This window comes from Salvelinus fontinalis, chromosome 3 (assembly GCF_029448725.1).
Source record: "Salvelinus fontinalis isolate EN_2023a chromosome 3, ASM2944872v1, whole genome shotgun sequence".
NCBI lineage: Eukaryota > Metazoa > Chordata > Actinopteri > Salmoniformes > Salmonidae > Salvelinus > Salvelinus fontinalis.
Window position 1 is genome coordinate 48,916,980 of NC_074667.1, and position 14,875 is coordinate 48,931,854.

Genomic DNA, 14,875 nt, shown 5'->3' on the forward strand with positions numbered 1-14,875 from the left:
TGATAACTTGAATAACCACCCCCTCTTCTCCCTCTTTCTCCCTCTCGCTATCTCTCTTTCTCTCCTTTCTCTCTCCTCTCAGACTCAGTGGTCATGGAGGCAAGGTCACACACTCTACTCTTGGCAGGCTGCAGTGTGCGGAGCTTTTGCAGGTGCAGAGGATTATATGCTGCTTTGGGAAAGGCAGAGAGGGAGGGACGGAGAGGAGGTTGGATGGTAGAGGGCCAGGAATATAGAAAGTTTAACCAAGCCACATTCCTGAAGAATTCTACACCGGTTGCCTCAGTTGGCACAGTGTCTTTTACCTGCGTCACAGGCCTGGAAAGACAAGAGACCGTTGAAAAAAGAGAAAGCACTTTTGATTGATCTAATGTTTTTGCTGTAGATAGAGGTAAAGTTATTGGTCGATTGACTCACTCTGTCAGTAAGTGCTGCACACATAGAGGGCCAGGTTTCAGTGTTGTGCCTCAGCACAGATGAGCATCAGGGGAATGGAAGAAAGGAGGAGGGGAGTCCAGGAGGGGGGAGAAGGGCCCGCCCTCGGCACTGGGGCCCATGCAGCTGTCTGACATCCTGAGCAATGAGGCTTGAAGCGGTCTCAGGCAGAGAGAGAGAGAAACCGAGAGGGAGGGGGGACAAAATAGTGAGCAAAAGAGAGGTGGAGAGTGTGAGAGAGTACATGAGTAACAGAGAGAGAGATATGGATACAGAGACAAAGAGAGAGAGAGACGAAGAGAGAAAGGGAGACAGTTGGGCCATAACTCTTTAGTCTGTGTGACAGGCCAGACAAAAAGCAGATTTGTAGGAGCTGAGGGCTGGGGCTGAGGACACTGCACCCTGAGGACCATAGACATGGCCACAAGCCACCCCACCTGGAGCAAACACACACTGGGGGGGGAGAGGGGGGGTGGAAGGGCAGTTGGAGGGGGAGAGGAGAGAGAGAGGAAAGATGGGGGGTGTAGTAGAGGGAGAGAAATTGAGAGGTGAGGAGTAGAGATGGAATAAGAGAGGAGGTAGAATAGATGGGGGAGGAGAGAGAAAGCCAGAATGACAGAGGGGGAGACGGTGTAATCTCTGAGTCTGAGTTGAGTTGATTTCCCCACACAACAGAGGACCAAGAGGGATGCTCAGGTTTCACTCGACTTCCCCACATCATGCCTTATAAAGTATGTGTGATCCAGTCAGCATAGGAAATAGTCACACTTCATATATTCCTCTACTTGTGTGGAAGGCTAAGAGACACATAATGGCACGGTCTCTTATCTTCTATGAACCGCCTGTTGAATCGACACTTTCATTGCCAGACCACTAAACTGGATTACTTAATTGACTGATTTTACGTAATTGACAGATTTTTACTTAATTGACTGATTTTGTATTTAACCTTGCTTGTAATGTCGATCACATCATGTGATTTTACACCAGTTCTAGATCCCAAAGCGACCCGGCTTATTAGATTTGCATGGATACCAAATGCTTTGAGGGATACCCAAGTATCGTAGAATCCAGTATGTTTTATCAACACAGCGTCTACAAGAGTATACTTGGTGAGGGTTGGGAAAATCAAAAGTCCGAGAAGTCAGCGACATACTCCCAGCTAGTCAAATCCATACTCATTCTCAGAACAGTGCTTACAACAATGGTAAAAGTCCCAAAGCATATAGAGATGGTTATTGGAAACCTCTTATAACATTTAAATGTATGACAGTTACATGGCCAAGCATCAGCTCCTCTCCCTCACTGCTCTTCAGTAGCCCATTATGTCCCTGACAGCAGTTGCTATGTAATGTAGTCTGGACGATAGTCAGTCAGACAGACAGACACTGAGAGGGTGTAGAGGTTTTGGCACTCTCCTCCCCCTCCTCTCCTCTCAGTGGGGACACCCCTGGAACCTTCAGAGTGTGGGCCTCCAAACTTGGCCTGGGTTTAGATAGCGGGTGGGGGGGTGACCGCTCCTGTAGCGCTGCATAAAGAAAAGCAGCCGGGGTGGGAGGAGGGGGGGTGAGACTGACAGACAGAGACAGACAGACCGACAGTGTGTGGGGATAGTCCCTGTGTGTGTAGTGTTTAGTGAGGCGTGGGCCTGACTGACGGTGTGTGAGGAATAGTGGGTCTGGTCTAGGAATGGAACTGTATTGGGGAAACATCTTTGAGAGTGTCAATGTATCCCATTGAATCATGAAATGTAGCTAACTATTATTTTGATGTCAAAAAGGTCATAAGAGTGTATTTTGTCATTACAGAACAGAAATGTTTGCAGTGCACTCATTTTGTTTGTTTGCGTGTGTGTGTGTGTGTGTGTGTGTGTGTGTGTGTGTGTGTGTGTGTGTGTGTGTGTGTGTGTGTGTGTGTGTGTGTGTGTGTGTGTGTGTGTGTGTGTGTGTGTTATTCGTTGCGTTTCCAGGTGGAATAGCAGCGTTCGTCACCACTCCCCTGGATGTGGCTAAGACCAGGATCATGTTGGCCAAGGTAAGGCCCAATCAAGCTAACCCAGGCCGGGCCAGCTACAGGACTGTTCAACACTGTCTGTCTGCTGAGTGACGCCTCACAGACAGAAAGCCCCACAGTGAACTGCAGTTCTGTAATGTAGACAAAGCTCAGCAGAGACACACTGCCATGGAGAACAACAGAGTATGGACAGTGGTGACACACACATTCCCTCTGTGTTCTCCACAGCCCAGCGTTGAATGGACAGTGTTCTGTGGACATGTTTGTGTTCATGTTTAATGTTAGCTGTAGTACATCTGGACAGGCCAGAGTAGTTTCCAATGGAACGGACAGACAGGCCTCTCATCTCTCTGAGAGAGCAGGAACAGAAGGCTTGTGTCATTGTGTTAGCCTAGCTCTGCTCTGCCTGTCCTGGTATATCATGCGTTTACTCTGCTAGCTCCTGTGTTTGTCTGACTGTGTCTCTCTGTGTTATGTTAGTGGGGGTGTTGTGAGTTCAGTTGAGCCCTGTCGTTGTGTCCTTGGATAAGACAAAGTGTTCTGTGCTTTTTGTTCTCTGCGAAGACAAATGAGATACTACTTTTTTACTCTGTAACACTTTAGTTGGTTAGACGTGGCGTCTTGTGTGAAGATGGTGAAACCAATGTTGTATGATGTGTCAAAACATTTGCCATAAACATGTTTTAGCAGGGGTTATAGAGTTAGGGGTGAGGTCGCTTGGGATTTTATTGACATAATATTATCTAGTTGTTACATTAATTCATGTTTTTAGTGCTAAAACACACAATGGAGCATTTTCTGACTCTATAAAACCCCACATAAGATCACCCATGGTAGTTAATTTCCCTTCTTTACCTCACCGGGGCCCTGAACGCCTGTTGCACAAGCCCAGACAGGACTGAGGTGTGGGGTGAAGAGAAGTGGGGGTGGAGGGGAGGAGGGCTGTTGATGGGATATGGCGGTGTTGAAGCTTGTCACATTAGTTTCCTCCTGTTCCAGAAGAAAAGTCAGAGCCAGGGGTGGGTCTTGTCTGCTGGCTGGGACAGGGGTGGGTCAGTTGGCTGGGACAGGGGTGGTTCTGCTGGCTGCTGGCTCAGAGAGACTGCTCGGACTGTTCCTCAGTGGCCAGCAGGACCTAGAAAAACACAGAACAGGACTCTTACCATGCTGCACTGCCCACAGCCTGGCAAACAGCACTGTGTCCTCTGATTCCTGAAGATATTTACTAACGCTGCAGATATTTGCTTTAAAGCAGTATCCAAATCCATAGGATGTAGTGATCACAATATAATAGCCATATCTAGGAATACCAAAGTTCCAAAGGCTGGGCCTAATGTAGTGTATAAGAGGTAATACACTAAGTTTTATTGTGATTCATATGTTGATGATGTAAAGAATATTTGCTGGTCTGTGGTGTGTAATGAGGAGCAACCAGACGCTGCACTTGACACATTTATGAAACTACTGTTACTAAGTATGCATCCATTAAGAAAATGACTGTAAAAATTGTTAAATCCCCTTGGATTGATGAGGAATTGAAAAATTGTATGGTTGAGAGGGATGAGGCAAAAGGTATGGCAATTAAGTCTTGCAGCCCAACTGATTGGCAAACATACTGCAAATTAAGAAATCATGTGACTAAACTAAATTAAAATAAACTACACTGTGAATTAAAGGTAAATTATATAAAGAATGATAGTAAAAAGCTTTGGGGCAACTTAAATAACATTTTGGGGGAAAAAGCCAACTTGACTCCTTATTCATTGAATCAGATGGCTCATTCATCACAAAGCCCACTGATATTGCAAACTACTTTAATTACTTTTCATTGGCAAGATAAGCAAACTTAGGGATAACATGCCAGCAACAAACGCTGTCACTACATATCCAAGTATATCAGACAAAATTATGAAAGACAAGAATTGTACTTTTGAATTCCGTAAAGTCAGTGTAGAAGAGGTGAAAAAATGATTGTTGTCAGTCAACAATGACAAGCCACCGGGGTCTGACAATCTGGATGGAAAATTACTGCGGATAATAGCAGACGATATTGCCACTCCTATTTGCCACATCTTCAATTTAAGCCTACTAGAGAGCGTGTGCCCTCAGGCCTGGAGGGAAGCTAAAGTCATTCCGCTGCCCAAGAATAGTAAAGCCCCATTTACTGGCTCAAATAGCCAACCAATCAGACTGTTACAAACCCTTAGTAAACTTCTGGAAAAAATTGTGTTTGACCAGATACAATGCTATTTCACAGTGAACAAATTGACAACAGAAGTTCGGCATGCTTATTGGGAAGGACACTCAACAAGCAAAGCACTTACACAAATGACTGATGATTGGCTGAGAGAAGTTGATGATAAAATGATTGTGGGGGCTGTCTTGTTAGACTTCATTACAGCTTTTGACATTATCGATCATAGTCTGCTGCTGGAAAAAACGTATGTGTTATGTCTTTACACCACCTGCTATAATCTGGATAAAGAGTTACCTGTCTAACAGAACACTTTAATGAAAGCCTCTCAAATATAAGCCAGTTAGAATCAGGAATTCCCCAGGGTAGCTGTTTAGGCCCCTTGCAATTTTTACTAACGACATGCCACTGACTTTGAGTAAAGCCAGAGTGTCTATGTATGCGAATGACTCAACATTGTACATGTCAGCTACTACAGTGACTGAAATGACTGCAACACTCAATGAAGAGCTGCAGTTAGTTTCAGAGTGGGTGGCAAGGAATAAGTTAGACCTAAATATTTCTGAAGCTAAAAGCATTGTATTTGGAACAAAACACTCACTAAACCCTAAACCTCAACTAAATCTTGTAATAAATCATGTGGAAATTGAGGAAGTTGAGATGACTAAAGTGCTTGGAGTAACCCTAGATTGTAAACTGTCATGGTCAAAATAAATTGATGCAGTAGTAGCTTAGATGGGGAGAAGTCTGTCTATTATAAAGCGATGGTCTGCCTTCTTAACAACACTATCAACGAGGCAGGTCCTACAGGCCCTAGTGTTGTCACACCTTGACTACTGTTCAGTCCTGTGGTCAGGTGCCACAAAAAAGGACTTAGGAAAAGTGCAATTGGCTCAGAACAGGGCAGCACGGCTGGTCCTTGGATGTACACAGACAGCTAATATTAATAATATGCAGGTCAATCTCTCCTGGCTGAAAGTGGAGGAGAGATTGACTTCATCACTACTTTTATTTATGAGAGGTAGAATGCACCGAGCTGTCTGTCTAAACTACTGGCACACAGCTCGGATGCCCATTCATACCCCACAAGACATGTCTCTTCACAGTCCACAATGTCCTCACAGTCACCAAGTCCAGAACAGACTATGGGAGGCACACAGTACTACATAGAGCCATGACTACATGGAACTCTATTCCACATCAAGTAACTGACACGAGCAGTAAAATTAGATTGAAAAAAAACAGATAAAAAACAGATTATGGAACAGCGTGGACTGTAAAGCAACACAAGCATTGCCACAGACACATGCATACACACACACGATAACATACGCACTATACATACACATGGATTTAGTACTGTAGATATGTGGTAGTGGTGGAGTAGGGGCCTGAGGGCACACAGTGTGTTGTGAAATCTGTGAATGTATTGTAATGTTTTTAAACTTGTATAAACTGCCTTAATTTTGCTGGACCCCAGGAAGAGTCGCTGCTGCTTAGGTAGCAGCTAATGGGGATCCATAATAAATACAAAAACAAATACTGCTGGGCACACAAAAACACACAGGGTGATTTACAGTCCAGGCAGCAGTTATGCTAACCCCGCACCCCACCCTTCACTTCCCCTCCTCTCTTTAATCACCCTCCCATTCCTCTTGCCACGCTAGTCCCTCCCCCCCTCAAGCTTAACTACTTCTCCCACTCCCCAATCCTGATCCCACTCCCCCCAATCAAGACCTCTGGCATAAAACTGCAACAGGTGGAGTGTGGGCGGTGGGTGGTTATGGGTGTCACCTGTGTTGCCACCGATGTCTGTGTGGGGAGGAGTGGGAGGAGGTTGGATGGGAGATGAAGACTAAACAGGGTGTCTGTCCAAGTGGCAGGAAGTGGAGGAGACTATCCATCTATCGTCACGTCTCTTATTTGTTCTTTCTCTCTCTCTCTTAGGCTGGGACTAGTACAGCGAGTGGAAACATCCCACTGGTGCTGTTAGATGTGTGGAAGACTAGGGGCTTGACGGGGTAAGTATGGCCCATCACACGCTGCTGTTCTGGGGGAACCTGAGGACTAGGCTGGGGTAGCCTTTTGTACCTATGTACACATTTCAACAAGTGTCTCTGACTAGGTATCCCCTTCCCCTTTCTATTGTTGAAAGACTGTGTTTTTAAAAATCTTAAACCATTTCTCTTAGCCTTTACATTTTTTTTTACTTTGCATTATCTGATTTAAAGTCCTACAGTTCTTCACATAATCAGGTTTGCCTGCTGGTAGGAACACTAGTCAGGGGACATAAATTCAGCGCAGAAACCTGAAAAATTTGAATTAAGAGCTTTCCAAGAGACATAACTTTTCTGAATAGTCCTATTGATTAAGACATTAGTAGGGCCAACGGTACGGTTTATGTGTGGAGCTGAATGTGTGATGTGTTTATGACATCTCCTAATGAAAAGGCCAGGTCAGGAGGGAATGATGGCATGCCAGCCCTAAACCAAACAGCCCTGTGAATAATAGTCTGGTGTGTATGAGCAGCCATCATTTAGTTAAGATATACAGGTCCTGATGTTAATAGCAGATTTGGTTTGGGGTGGTGCCAAAAACAGTCTCTCAGGCACTATCAGAGATTGTTTGAGTAGGCTGCAGTAATGGAATCTAATCAGAGAGTGCAATTATGTTGGGAAGAGGTTCTGATTCAACATTAACTGGCTGTTTAATAACCCCCGGGTAGTTCCTTAATCACACTCGGCTGGGGAGAGAGAAGACCAGGGACGGGGTGGGCTTCAACACACTCGGCTGGGGAGAGAGAAGACCAGGGACGGGGTGGGCTTGTTATTGAATGGCTCTTATGCTCATGAAGCCGTCATACAGAGGGATCCCTTGTAGAAAAGTCTCTACCCTAAGCCTCCCAGCTGCCTCGACAACCCGCCCCTAATTGAAGGAGTATTATTTGATGTTCCCTGTTTTCTTTGATATTTTGTCTCTCTTTTTCTGGTCTTTTTTTCCTTCTCTTCTCTAACTCTTGGTTTACTGATAAGATAGCTGCAGAGGGAGGTTTTCTGTACAGCTGAAGGAGCAAGCATAATAAACCGTACAACATGGAGTTCCCCAAATGCCTTCCCCTGATAGTGATACACACAGTCTCTCTGGGACAACCAGAGGAAGGAAAAGCAGTGTCGTGATTCCATAGGGAAAAAACTTGGCAGTTACGCCGGGGCTGGGGCTTTAAAGCTTTAATTATGGTAATAGGCCCAATTGCAGTCTAGTGAAGCCATAAAGTGCTTCCATCTGTTTGCTGTGCACCAGAGCCCTGCCGAGCCCTGCCTGTCTGCCTTACAACTGGGTTAGACCAACGTTACACACCTCCTCACCACACTAACCAAAACAGATCGACAGCCAGGACCTCCCCACACCAACCAGAATGAAGCTGAAACACGCCAAAACAATGTAAACCTGAGTTCAGCAAGTCCACTCAACTTCGCATGACCTAACCCTACTGCTCAGACTTTGAACCCAACTGTCTGCTCCAGGGTTGGGGTCAATTCTGAATTGAATTGCAAATTGCATTTTAATTCCAATTCAATTCTTGAATTTTAATTGATTTTGAATTGGCCACAACCCACTGGTGAAGAATTTAAATAGAATGTGAATTAAAGGAAGTAGAATTTAATTTAATGAAATTCAAATGGCTTATTTATTCTACACATCACCATAGACATTTTTATTTTGACCTCCATGTATGGTTACCAATACCATGTAGCATAAGGTTGAAACATTCTAGGATCATGTTATGGGTTTTCTATAATAATTCATAATTCCCTTTTAAATATCAGAAAAAACACTGCAGTATGGAAGGGAACAATATAACATTTCATGACAAAGAAAAATACTGTTTGACATCTTTGAGTTATAATAAAATGTATTGATTGTATTCTTTGCATTAATCAGTGGCAAAATATTTGTCAAATTAATGAGATTCATGTCTCACTTGAATTGCTTTGAATTCAAGTGTACTTCCTTCCATTCAAATTCAATTCAAATTCTGCTTCCTGTAGTGCGTGGCCAATTCAAATTCATTGTTTGAATTTAATTAAATTCTGACTTGACCCCAACCTTGGTCTACTCGTAGGAGGAAACCCAAACAGAAGCATATTGTGTGTTTACCTGTCAACTATACCGCCTGTTCTCCTTTATGCAACGGCTTCCACCATAGTCACTTCATAGGAGGTGAAAGCTCTAATGGTGAGTGACTACTGTCCACTTCTTTCACATTAGTGCAGATGAAGGTGAAGTGATGCATCTCCTTTGAGCAGATCATTAATGAGAAGAAAAGTGCTCCTGATTTAAAGGAGATTAAGACATGTGGTGTATCTAAGACCACTGGTTCTCAACATGATTAAGACCAAAGCCTGTGATGAGCAGCTCTCTCTCCTGCTGAGGACTCGGGGTATTTTAGGCTGTGAGGTTAGGAGGCTGTGAGGTGATTGGCTGGTGATCAGGGCCTGACTGATCTGTGTGGCTGGCGGGCTGCTGATGTCAGTGAGTCAGCGAGCCCCAGGGGTTTATGGGAGAAGTTCAGCCATCTTGTTCCACAGGTGGTGCTTCTCCCAGACAGGAAGTGACACACTGTTGTGAGCCAGAACACGTGGAGGTGGTCTGGAGAATTTAGAGTCTTAGAACGCTTTAAGAACTGTGCTGACCCATTGCCAAAACAATCTTTCACATGGGCAGATACTGATAATGGGACATTATTTTCTGTCTATTGCTTTCCTTGGCTTGTTGTTAGGAACAACATTGGCTTCAGTCAGGCACTGGCAGCCTACCACATGAACATTTCAAAAAGAACTGTATTTTGATATATAACACGTGTGATGGAAAAGGTTGAGATTCACACATAGTGGGTGTTAACTTCTATTTCAGTCGAGGGTGATAACTCTGCAAAGAGCAAACTGAAGGGCAGGATGACAAGCTTCGAGAAATGTCCCCTTGCTCATTTGTTCCAGCTTAAGCATTTACACACCCACACGCGCTCACACACACACACGAGCGCAGCCTCTCCGAAACACCCGATCCGACTAGCAGCATTCCTAAACGTGCAGTTCTGTAAATGGCTGGGATAGTTGAGAGATCCCTGACGTGCTTGGCACCTTGTACAGATTTGCAGTTGACAAAATTGATGTATTAGCGGTTAGACCATTTGTGACCCCATTTCTAAATGGAGGGCCATAAAACCTCACCACAGCCCCCACAGGTGTCCCAGGCCTCTGGGGCCTGTTGTGTTACGTAGGTCAGCCCTGGAGCATCCAAGGCACTGAGAGCAGTTCGAGCTGCTGGCCAGAGCAGAGACAGATCGACAAACCGACCGAGGAGTGTAGGGGCGTAGTGGCAGTGGGGGTTCTCAGTAAGCAACAAAACAGTCCAATGGATAGGACCCATTATATTTCCTGTCTGTGGGGAGAGAGAGAGAGTAAATGCTATAGTGTGTGTACAAGAGAGTGGAGAAGAGAGAGGGAGAAAAAGAGACCGAGGAATGACTGGGCTGATCCGGGGTGTGAGAGCTGAGCCAGTTGAGGGGGCTGTTGCTGGACGGCCGCACGGATGGACAGCAGAGGGACGTGTGTGGATGTCATCTGGCCATCAGTCAAGCAGACAGATCAAGCTCCAGGGAGGCCCATCAGGGGGTTCAGCAGTAATCCACAAAACAGCTGTGTGGAAAAGGGCCTTGGGAGACTGGCGTACTCTCATGGCCTGTCACCATCCCCTGACCTCCACAACATCAACAGTCTGGAGAGTCCCCTAACTTCTAAAACTTTCTTTGAAACAACTTTCTACTCCCCTAGCTTCTAAAACAGCCAATCCACTCCCCTGTCTTCTAAAATGGACTCAAAAACATCCTCCCCAGTCTCCTGTCTTCAATAACTGACTCTAAATCATCCTCCCCAGTCTCCTGTCTTCTAAATTTGCCTTCAGAACAGCCTCTCCAGTCTCCTAGCTTCTAAAACTGACTCAGAAACAGCTTTTCTGTTCCTTAGCTTCTGAAACTGACTCTAGATCATCTTAATAGGCCCCTGCTCCCTAAAATAGCATGAAATCCTTCTCAGAACATACATCTTAGCAGAGAAACATGGAACAAGACCTAGTCAAATGTTACTCTTGCATAATACCTGATGCAATTTTGTCTGTCTTTTCAGTCTGTTTTCTGGCAGTATACCTCGAGTCACGTCCATCAGTCTGGGAGGTTTTATCTTCCTGGGTGCTTATGAGAAGGTCCGACGCACCCTGCTATAAAGACCCTGTCCCTGGCCTGGGGATGAGGGCAGGTGGGAGAGGGCCCTGTGCTATGCTGACCCAGCCTGAACTGGCCCCGAGGAGGGACACCTGGCGTGAGTCATCCCTGATCGCATTACCCAGAGGTCTGCGTTCCTGCTCATCAGTGCGCTGCAGATTGAGTTTAACTGAGTGAATTCCATTTTAACAGCAAGGATCGCATATCTCTGAGCCGAGTATCTTCACTGTATGACCATGTGAGTGGAAATGGTATTAAAAGCCATATTTTTACACTATGAAAGTCTTAGTGATTATTTTTGTTCAATTTCACCGCTTTCTCCAGTTCATTGTCTAAAGCTGGGTAGTTAAATGGTAGAATAATCACCTCACAGTAGTTTGTCCGTCCAAGGTTACTGCTCTCTTATTCAGTATGGGAATACGGTGAACAAAACCACCTGCATTGAAGAGCCACCAGGGAGCCATTCAGACATACTGTATCTCAGCTCAGAAAGCCTATTAGAGAGGAAGCATCATTAGCTCATCCACCTGCAGGCTGTCATCTCAGTGCTAGATGGGGCATGTGTTTCTGCTGGATTAAACACTAATTTACTACAGGATTTGTCACAACTGTCGCCACATTAATGCAGATGGATGGACAATGTATTTTAGCCAACTTCCATCGAAGGGATAGTACTAAAACATGTACAATTTAATTGACCGTTTTTTTCCTAGTATTAAAAACAGGACATCCTGAATAGATGAACCTTTTACTCTAATGCATTGGTGAACATCGAGTATTGAGCAAGCATCAAAATGTTTCTTGGAATATAAAATAGTTTTTCCAAAAACAGGTCAATTTACACTGAGGCCATGTTTTGTAATTAACTCCCATTGTGTCCTTCAGATGTCAGTTGAGGGGGAAGGTAAAGACCATTAAAGCCTGGGAGAGCGACAGGGAGATGAATGTTACACAGGTGGGAGTGTTTGTCACAGCCCGTCACACATTTGGTTGGTACACCAGAGGGCTAAGTCCTGTCCTGGAGGCTGTCAGTCAACGTCCCTCATCCAAGTCTATAATTTACAATTAAAACCTGGCTTTAGAGATGAACCTCCAATGTATTTGCATAGAGGCAGAAGCAACATGAATGATGTCAATACTTTTGACAAACCTAATTCAAGTAGTCTATATCATTTTGCTTTGCCTGGCCCACTTATTAATTTGAGACATTATTGAACCACAAAAGCAAGGAAAAACACACTCCACGATTTTATTAGACACTTTAATGTTTAAACTTTAACATTGGTACAATGGATTCAGTTTATTGAAATAAATTACTGCATGTCACCCCGTGGGATGATATGACAACTGACTGACCATCTAGAATTCCTGTTCTCTAAAGAATATGCTAAAATGTCAAACAATTTGAGCCTTTGATACCGCAAATAGCAAGTGTTTACAGAAAAAAAATGCATACATTGGAAAATGTAATTCTGTTTAATCTGACATTCAATGTATCCTGGCCTAGAGACGGGGCATTTTTCCTAGGTTTGGCAAGAGTACATTTCACAAGTTTCCCAGCAGTAAGCAGTTTTATAAAATGAAGAGATTCTGTTTGTACCAGTCAATAGTTCCTGAATGATTAAAACAGGTTGTACTAGTACCATAATGATGACGATGTGTGGTGCTATGACAAAGGCTAAATACTGGCCATTCCCTGTGTGAACAACAGTGTGACAACTGTCTCAAAATGCCTCCTGGTGCGAGTTCCTCATTCCCTTTACAGCATGGCAGGTTCATGGTATAGCTGAACATATTGGGATGGGGGGACTAATGATTTTAGAAATTGGACCAACATTCATGACAAATGTGAATTCAAAGGATCTGGGCCTTTAGTTGAACAAAAGAAAAATGAAAATAAATGGGAGCTGAGGCACCGTGGAGGACGTAGTCCCTAAACCAAAGCCAACTGAAGGGCAGTGGTGGTCAGTACCTTGACATTCCAATGTCAGAAATGTGACATGTTTCCTGACTAAGAATTCTTACATTCCTATTGGGTATGAGTAGTACAAAAGTGCTTAAACATACAAAACCTAAACCCCCCTTGTTCCATGTTGTACCCAAATCAAAGCCCTTCCTTCATAAAATATGAGTTATGGTTTAAGGCCATGATGGGCAGCGTTTGCATTTGTCAAACAACATTCAAGTGCAATAAAGTGTTCCATGGTATGACAAAGAGTGTACCGATAGCTCTCACATCTCTGCTATACTAAGAGTCTGGTTAGTGGTTTCTTTGATCATGCAATAAGGCACGGCAGTTGTAGCAGGTAGGTAGAGGCTGACAAGGCTTGTTAAAGACAACAAAAAATACCATCACTCCGTTCCTTGTCATGCACAGAATAATTTCAAATACTCTTTGTAAAAGTTATATAATATACATGAAAACTCTTATGTACAGTCAATTGTCCAATGGTATAGCTCTCTCTCTTTCACACATTACTCTACATTTGCATGCTTCAAATGCAAGTCACATTTAGGAGCTGAGATTGGTTGGCACCTCCCAGGAGAAGGTTTTCAGTATGTACAGCTCAGACGGGACACCACCCACACAAGCGCCGCCTTCAAAACTCCAGACGCCCCTCCCTGCTCCTGCCTCGTTAGTTCAAACAGGGGACAGGATCAGCTCTTGGCCTCTCTGTTTGAGGTAGCAGTTCCCAGTGCAAAGAACAAGTCCACTCAGGGCTAGTGAGTCTGCTAGTGTCAGGGTGGGGAGAGCCTGCTGGTCACTGGCTCTCCTGAGGGGGGTGCATGGCTCTGGAAGGCTCTGGGAGCATGTCCATTAGAGAGGAAAGTCTGTCTGAGCTCTGGCTCACAGTCTGTGTCCAGTGTGTATTGGCTTGTTACGGGGCCGAGTTTCACCGGCTTGTGGAAGGCCTCCTCTTGGGAAAGGGAGCACACTAACGTCGTCTGTCCCGTCCTGTTCACTGAGGAATCTGGGAGGGAACACCGAGAGAGAAGAGAACACACAATCAAGACCCCTATCTGTGCAGAGCTCAAGGCTATGGATTGCATCCATATTGTTAATTTGACATTATGAAGCAAGGATCGGAATTCTGACCCCTAATTCCTCCCAGACCGTTCCTTGCCGAAAGGTACAGCATCCCGGGACAAGACCCGACCTGCTCCTCTGAGTCAGGCAGCGACGGGAACTCAATGCGGCTTTTCATCAAATTCCCTTCACTGTGATTTGTCATGGGAGGCTGGTCTACACAGCTAAGGGCTCCATCCATAACATAATTTCTACCATTCCTCATCCTGTCCTCAACAGTGTGGAATAGAAAGAGCACTCTACCTTTTCTGTCGTTGTGGTTTCTGGGAAACGCAGGTGGCTGGGCGTCCCTTCTGACTCCATTGGTGGTCCCGTTGCAGAGGGAGGCGGTGTAGTGTCCTGTGTCCACCCCTAAGGGTACAGGTACGCTGTAGTCCATGTGGTGGAGGTGTTGTTGATACTCTAGGCCAACAGGTCCCAGCCCCTGGGGGAGGTAGTCTGAGTCTGACTTGGAGTAGCTATTCCCATTCTCCATACACTCTGTACACACTACAGCCTCACCGTAACCTAGACCAGACAGAGAGAACGTCACTATTACCACACCCACCCTTTTCCACAATTTCATGAATTTAGAGGCGATGTAAAGAAAACATTCACTGATCAGTCATGGGTGAGTATTGGAGGTTCATATGGAAACCAAACTGAACACACTACCTGTGTGTGTGTTGGGCAGAGGTCCACCACTAGCCTCCACACGGACACACACATCCTGGCGCTCCGAGAGGGTCCCCTGGGAGGACAGGTAGCTGGGGACGTCCGGGGGCACGTTGGTCTCATCTGGGAGGGGAGAGAAACCATCAGCAAAATCTACGGTCACCAACGCAACACATGGATGGTGAACAGCCATTCCCTGTGATGAGTAGAA

The 14,875-nt window shown here is 45.0% G+C and overlaps 2 protein-coding genes across 3 annotated transcripts in view; one reads left to right on the top strand and one right to left on the bottom strand.

Moving 5' to 3' along the window:
* The window catches only part of LOC129851034 (S-adenosylmethionine mitochondrial carrier protein-like), a 332,312-nt gene extending 321,108 nt beyond the window's left edge, over nucleotides 1–11,204 (top strand). For both annotated transcript variants that reach the window (XM_055917201.1, XM_055917200.1), the window contains exons 7-10: nucleotides 83–152; nucleotides 2,405–2,469; nucleotides 6,590–6,663; nucleotides 10,828–11,204. In XM_055917201.1, the coding sequence (XP_055773176.1) occupies nucleotides 83–152; nucleotides 2,405–2,469; nucleotides 6,590–6,663; nucleotides 10,828–10,924 (306 nt within the window). In that variant the 3' untranslated portion in view covers nucleotides 10,925–11,204. The remainder of the gene's footprint in view (nucleotides 1–82; nucleotides 153–2,404; nucleotides 2,470–6,589; nucleotides 6,664–10,827) is intronic.
* Nucleotides 11,205–12,169: 965 nt separating this feature from the next.
* LOC129851032 (leucine-rich repeats and immunoglobulin-like domains protein 1) overlaps nucleotides 12,170–14,875 on the bottom strand; it is a 42,196-nt gene continuing 39,490 nt past the window's right edge. The window contains 4 exon segments of the mRNA XM_055917195.1: nucleotides 12,170–13,712; nucleotides 13,715–13,894; nucleotides 14,254–14,517; nucleotides 14,665–14,787. Coding sequence (XP_055773170.1) covers nucleotides 13,564–13,712; nucleotides 13,715–13,894; nucleotides 14,254–14,517; nucleotides 14,665–14,787 — 716 coding nt within the window. The 3' untranslated portion in view covers nucleotides 12,170–13,563.